Source organism: Pelophylax lessonae, assembly GCF_965119305.1.
Source record: "Pelophylax lessonae genome assembly, chromosome: 11".
NCBI classification, from domain to species: Eukaryota; Metazoa; Chordata; class Amphibia; order Anura; family Ranidae; genus Pelophylax; species Pelophylax lessonae.
In genome coordinates, this window is record NC_138778.1 from 63,193,161 (window position 1) to 63,199,398 (window position 6,238).

At 44.0% G+C, this 6,238-nt stretch overlaps 1 protein-coding gene across 1 annotated transcript; it reads right to left on the minus strand.

The window, feature by feature from the left end:
* Positions 1-4,037: 4,037 nt before the first annotated feature.
* LOC309567365 (uncharacterized protein) lies at positions 4,038-5,962 on the minus strand (the record flags this gene model as incomplete). The annotated part of the gene is made up of 3 exons (XM_082272779.1): positions 4,038-4,071; positions 4,470-5,242; positions 5,330-5,962. 3 exons carry the CDS (start codon positions 5,960-5,962, stop codon positions 4,038-4,040), a joined length of 1,440 nt encoding a protein of 479 aa, XP_082128905.1.
* Positions 5,963-6,238: the final 276 nt, after the last annotated feature.

Here is a 6,238-nt window from a genome sequence, read left to right on the forward strand (position 1 = left end):
GAACCCAGAGGTCCAGGAGTGTTGACTAGGAGTTGAGACACTGGAGAACCTGAAAAGCAGTATCATGAGTGCAGGGGATTGTATCTAAGGGCCTGACCAGGGAAGGGGGCCACTCCGGAGTAGACTTGTCAGAAGATGGGTGTCAGCTGGTGGATAGAAAGGGGGTACTAGGAGAGTGCCCTGAAGATAAGTGCTGAAGAAAATACTTCAGATTCATCTAATGGCAGGATGAAGCTGCGGCCTTGCCGCATTCTCAGATAGAAGTCCTCAGCATTGTTTATAGTTCAAGTGTTGAAGTATCCCACTCATCCCTTCTCCCATCCCCATCCCCATATACAATAAAACAACAAAAACAACAATCCCTAGACTGTTCATTGATTGAGCCAGAAAGTAAAGTGTTAAGATTCTGCATGCAGTTGCTATCGGTAACCTAGGGGACCCGAAAAGGTGAGAAATCCAGCCACCCTCAAGGGGGCAGGGTTACACTAACATGTCAATATGGACCAAAATATTTGAGCAAAACACCTTGCTGAAACTATGCTACGAAGAATTAAGGCAGTTCTAAAGGCAAAAGGTGTTCCAACCCGGTACTAGCGAGGTGTACCTAATAAAGTGGCCTGTGTATGTATGTATATATGTAGGTATGTGTATGTATGTGTGTGTGTGTGTGTGTGTGTGTGTGTGTGTATATGTTCTGTCTCAGCATCGATTGTACCTGTGACCTCCTTGTAGACCCAGTCTGAAAGTGTGTGCAGCAGGTTGAATGATGGCTTTAACAGATAGTTTACTCAATGAATAAAGACTCCAGAGGTGTTCTCCAATGCTTCTTTATGCTTCAAGTTATCAAAGGCATAAACATAGAGACTTTTCCATAGGTAAATTTCCAATGAAGTTATACAGCTTCCACACTCTGCAGTCTCCTCATAACAACTAAACAAAATGGGAGTTACAGCAGGAAAATGGAGGATGGGAGAAACCATCTAGCCAGAAACAGCAGGGGTGCAAGGAAGATACCAATAACATAGCATAACATAACATGTAATAACAACTGCTAGACGGTTAAAGCTGCGTGGCAGCACACTCCCCGCCTGGTATCGTGAGATACCACTACACAATTATTTTCCATAAACATACAATTAACATTGCATACAGTAGAATGCTATGTAGCCCTCTCCTCTAAGCTAACTATGCTAGAGGTCTAAGTGACTCCTACACATAACACTGAATCAGAATTTTTGGAAGCAGGCATAATTAGGACTGTCTCAGTGACTGATCTTAGGAAGGTTTTTGGGCTCCTGTCCTTTACAATCCTGACTTCCACACTTCGGACCTTTCCATCATCACTAGCAATGGCCTTTGTAATAACTCCAACTGGCCACTGGATCCGATTGGTTTGCTTGTCTTTTAGAAGAACCAGGTCCCCTTCCTTTAAGTTAGGCTTCTGGGTTTGCCACTTTTTACGTCCTTGAAGAAGTGTGAGGTATTCCCTCCTCCATCTGTCCCAGAAACAATCTGCAAGGTATTGAGCATATCTCCATTGACGTTTATATATGTCCTTTTCATCAAAGATGCTCTTTGGCGCTGGGATCTGTCCAATTTTCCGGCTCAATAATGCAGCTGGAGTTAAAACAGTTGGACATTCTGGGTCTGTGGATACAGCTGTCAGCGGTCTTGAGTTGATTATTGCTGCGACCTCAGCAAGGAATGTAGTAAGTACTCCATAGGCAAGACGTGAAGAACTCGCATCAAGCAACACAGAATCCAGTATGTGCCCTGCCATCCCAACCATATGTTCCCATGCTCCGTCCATGTGTGAAGCGTGTGGTGGGCTGAATCTCCACTGGTCTGCAGTGGCGGAGAAGGTGGCCCTTGGAGGTGGCTCCGTCTGAGAAGCTCGCTCCCGCAGGGGCTTGCCAATGCTCTGGGACGCTCTCTCGCTATAATTGAACTGGTTGGTCAGTTTTCTCTTTTCTCTCCTTCTTGTTCCTGGATGGTATTTCCTCACCTTCTGTCCATTCTTCACTAGCCTGAGTGTCAGACTTCCCATCTGTATCTTTGTCTCCCGGCTCTGTGGAGTCGTGGTCTTAGTCTCTTCAATGACTCCCAACTTCGCCATCTGTCGCCACGCTTCATCAGAGTCTTCGCGTAACATGTTTCCATCCAGGGAGAAGCGTACGGTCAGCTGGTCCACGATGCTAATGGGTTTGTAGGCCCGTTCCTTAAAACTGTACCTCACAATGTTCTGGGGGGCATGAGGGTTGTTTGCAGTCAGGATACGAGTGAGTTCCTCCTTAAGTTCAGCCTCGCTGAGTTCCAGCTGGTCCGGAGGCTTAACCAGAGTCTTGGCCTGCATCCATTCATCAGCTCCATCCCCCATATCTGTGGAGTCATCTTCATCCTCCAAATTTCTTCTTGAGCAGATGTTGGAACTCAATGCTACAACTTCAGGCCGGATTTCCGGATCAGTATCTGGATCCTCCAGGTGGAAATCGATATCTTCTTCTGAGTTTGTAGAAGACTGGTCCATTAAAAACTTGGGTCCTGAAAACCAAATGGTTTGTGTGAGGACAACTGCTGGCACTAAAATCTTCTGCATGAATGCTAGAAAGTGCTCTTGCTTCTCCGGTTTGTTACAGAGAGTTTTCTTAAGTGCAGCAAATCTGGTTAAAGCTTGTTCTCGATTGTTAGGGAGAGTAAGCCTTGGTACTCGGAAGGGTAATGGAGCTACCCAACTGTTGGAATTGTCCTTGAAGAACTCTTCATCCATAATCTTGATGAACTCCTTGTCTTCGACTGAAGGGGCAATCTTGTTGTCATCACAAGTAGTCTGGTACACTGAATCACCAAAGTCCTTTTGAGAAGTGAGCTTGCAGTTAATGCTTTGGAGTGCTTGATATGGAACTTCGTTCTTAAAATCAAGTCTTTCCTTCACATAATAGTGCGATGGACATTTCATCAATTGACAGGTAACATTAGTTTTGTAGGAAGCTACATCCAAGAGCTTGTGAGATTGGTCTAAGCAGACTTCTCCTATTATCACCCATCCAAGATCAGGTTTCTGGGCCTGAGGAGCATCATCTAGACCGTTACATAACTCTCTTATTTTATGAACTCTAGGAATGTCTCTCCCTAGTAGAATCAAAATCTTAACATCCTTGTTAAGTGGTGGAATGTAGTTAGCAATGTGGCTCAAATGAGGGTGATGACGTGCAACCTCTGGTGTGGGGATTTCTTCTCTGTTGTTCGGTAGCTGATCACATTCGATTAGAGTTGGAAGAGGAAACTCTTTGTCCTCATATTCTGATGCAACTACGAAGCCATGGGCTCTTCTTCCAGAAGTATTGACCTTTCCTGCACATGTCTGCAAGGTATAAGACCAGGTCTCTCCTTGAATGTTGAATAGGTCAAAGAATTCTGTACTGGCCAATGAGCGATTGCTCTGATCATAGAGTGTGGCATACATTTTTATGGATTTTTGTGGACATCCTTCAGGAAAAACTCTTACAAGACATATCTTGCTACAAGACTTGCTATGAAGCCCTTCTCCACATACCTCTGTACACCTTGTGGTTACGGGGTCGGCATATTGCTCAGTTCTCTCCCCGCCATCATCTGATGTAGTCTTGGGGTTGCTGCCGGGTGAAGGTTTCCTTTTGAACAGGTCTGAATGAAGAGCGTCCACATGTTTGGCACTGTTGCAGAGAGAACATCTGATGGCGATCTTACAGTCTCTAGCTAAATGATCGGAGGATGCACAACACTTAAAACAGATATTATGCTCTTTGAGAAATGACTTGCGTTCTTCAATAGGCTTGTCCTTAAATGCACAACATTTGGAGAGAGAGTGTGGCGCATTATGAATAGGACACTGTTGATTAAGATTGCTAGCTTTAATGTCTGCAGCTAAGACGTTGGATGCTATTGCAGTCTTCCTCACGGCAATAGGATGCCTTAAATCCTTGAATTTACTGTTGGTGGCAATACCCCTTGAAGTACTTAAAGGAATGGTGGTTGTATCTGGATAGAAGAAGCTTGGGTCATTCTTGGATCTTGCAACCTTCCGCACGAACTCTGAAAAATAAGAAAAGGGAGGGAAGGAAACATGGTGTTCATACTTATACTTTGATCCTACACTAGTCCACTTTCCCTGAAGATAACTAGGCAACTTTGCTACAATAGGATTTACGCCCTGAGCAGTGTCTAAATAGCTAAGACCTGGTAAACTAGGATCTAACTTAGCAATTTCAAGTTCATGAAGGAGGTCACCTAACTCTCTAAGCTTATGATTGTCCTTAACAGAGATTTTAGGAAAGTCGTTTAGTCTCTGGAATAAGGCAGATTCAATGACTTCGGGGCTCCCATAGTCTTGTTCTAGATGTTCCCAGGCAGCATCAAGGCCTGCTTTAAAGTTATAAATGTAGACAGATTTAAGTCTATTTACTTGTTCTGAAGATTGACGCTCCAACCACTTTATTAGTAAGTCAAGTTCTGCTTGAGGTTCAATGTCCAAGTTCTTGGTTACCGCCTTAAATGTAGATCTCCAACTCCTGTAGTTCTCTGGGCGGTCATCAAATCTAGACAGTCCAGTTGTAATCAACTCTCGTAGAATCATATACTTGCTGAACTCTGCAATGTCAGTGCTTTCAGTTTTAATAGCCACAGGGGGTACTAATGGTGCGCTGTCTTGGACCATGGTTGGTATATGATGTTGGCTGGTAGGTAGAGAGAAAGGTGTTGCAGACGGGTTAAATCTAGGTAAGGGTCTGTCGTCTGAAGGTCTCTGAGCATTTGAAGTTAAAGAGAGCTGTATCAAAGGGGGTATAGAGTTAATTCTGTAGTCTTCTGCTGTGCCCTTGTAATCTCTATGCACATAGGGTTGTGGTGGCACATGAGCTGCGTAGGTTGATTCACTTGATTTTGTGACGTGCGGTAGTTGTGGAGGGTCTCTGTTAGTAGGTGTGTCTAGTTGACCAGCTTGCTTTGGCGACACATTGCCTTCTGATCCACTTGCTGGATGATTATGAGAAGAATCTCCAACTGTAGGTGGGACTGTATTGTCGTGGTTCTGAGTTAAGACAAACTGTAGGGTCCTTTCAACAGGGTCTTGAAAAGCAGCCAAGCTGGTACAAGCTGCTCCTTCTTCTTCCAATAGGGCTTGTTCCAAGACAGATAACTCTGCTAAAGCTACTTCCTTTTCTCTATTCTTCTGAAGAATTTCTAGCTGAGCCTCTGTTTCTGCTTGTATTCTTGCCTGAATGCGTTTAGCTTCTGCTTGCTTGCATTTAGCTTCTGCTTCCTTGCATTTAGCTTCTTCTTCCTTGCATTTAGCTTCTGCCTTGATGGCTGCTTCTTTTTCAGAGCAGGCGGCTTGAACCTGGGCTACTGCAACCTTTTGGCGAGCTTTGAGTATTTGGTCGCTCAGTATTGACCTTATAGAGCAGGACCGCAATGACTTAGAAGAAGATTTATGATATGAGCGGGCAGACCTAGAAGATTTTCCTGAGTGTCTGGAAGAAGCAGAGTTACAGGATGTAGTTTCATGTAGCTGTGCCAATCTACCTTCTATCTGTGCCTTTGCTTCAAGATATGTGCTATGCCTCTGCTGGCCATTAGAAGTAAAGTCCTTTAATTCCAATGCAGCTTCCTCTATGTTGGAATGTGACAATAGGGAATAGTACTTCTCAGAAAGTCTTTTATAATTGTCAAATGCCTTCTTAACCCTTGAGAGAGCAGTGTTCAATTGCTCAGAATTGTTGCTAGTTTCATTAGTGGCTGTTATACAACTTAAAGTCTTTTCCCATAATGCAGTCAGGTTACTAGATGTTTCTTCCTTACTTGCTTCATAAACCTCCCTTGCCTTCAAGGATGGATGAGGGGCTCTGACAGGACGAGCAGAATGAAGTAAGGAGTCTGCTTTATCTTGACTAAATGCAGGTAATTCTGTGAGATCTCTGTCAGACATAGTAAGTACTGTAGTTTTGGTGTCTTGTTAGAAATCTGCCAGAGCTCAGCTCTGTAAGTAGTGACTTCTGTTATTAAGAAGGCTGGCTGAGGTGCTGGGTATTTGATACAATAGCTAGCTATTGCTGGAACTAGTTCAAACTGGATCACCTCAGAAGGCTGTAACAGTAATGAAGCATTCAGTAGGTGTCTGGTTTCATATGCAGAGTGATGCTTCTCGTGACACACAGACAAGTATGGTACTCACTGTTCTGAAGCTGCAGAGTCTTGGAAATTT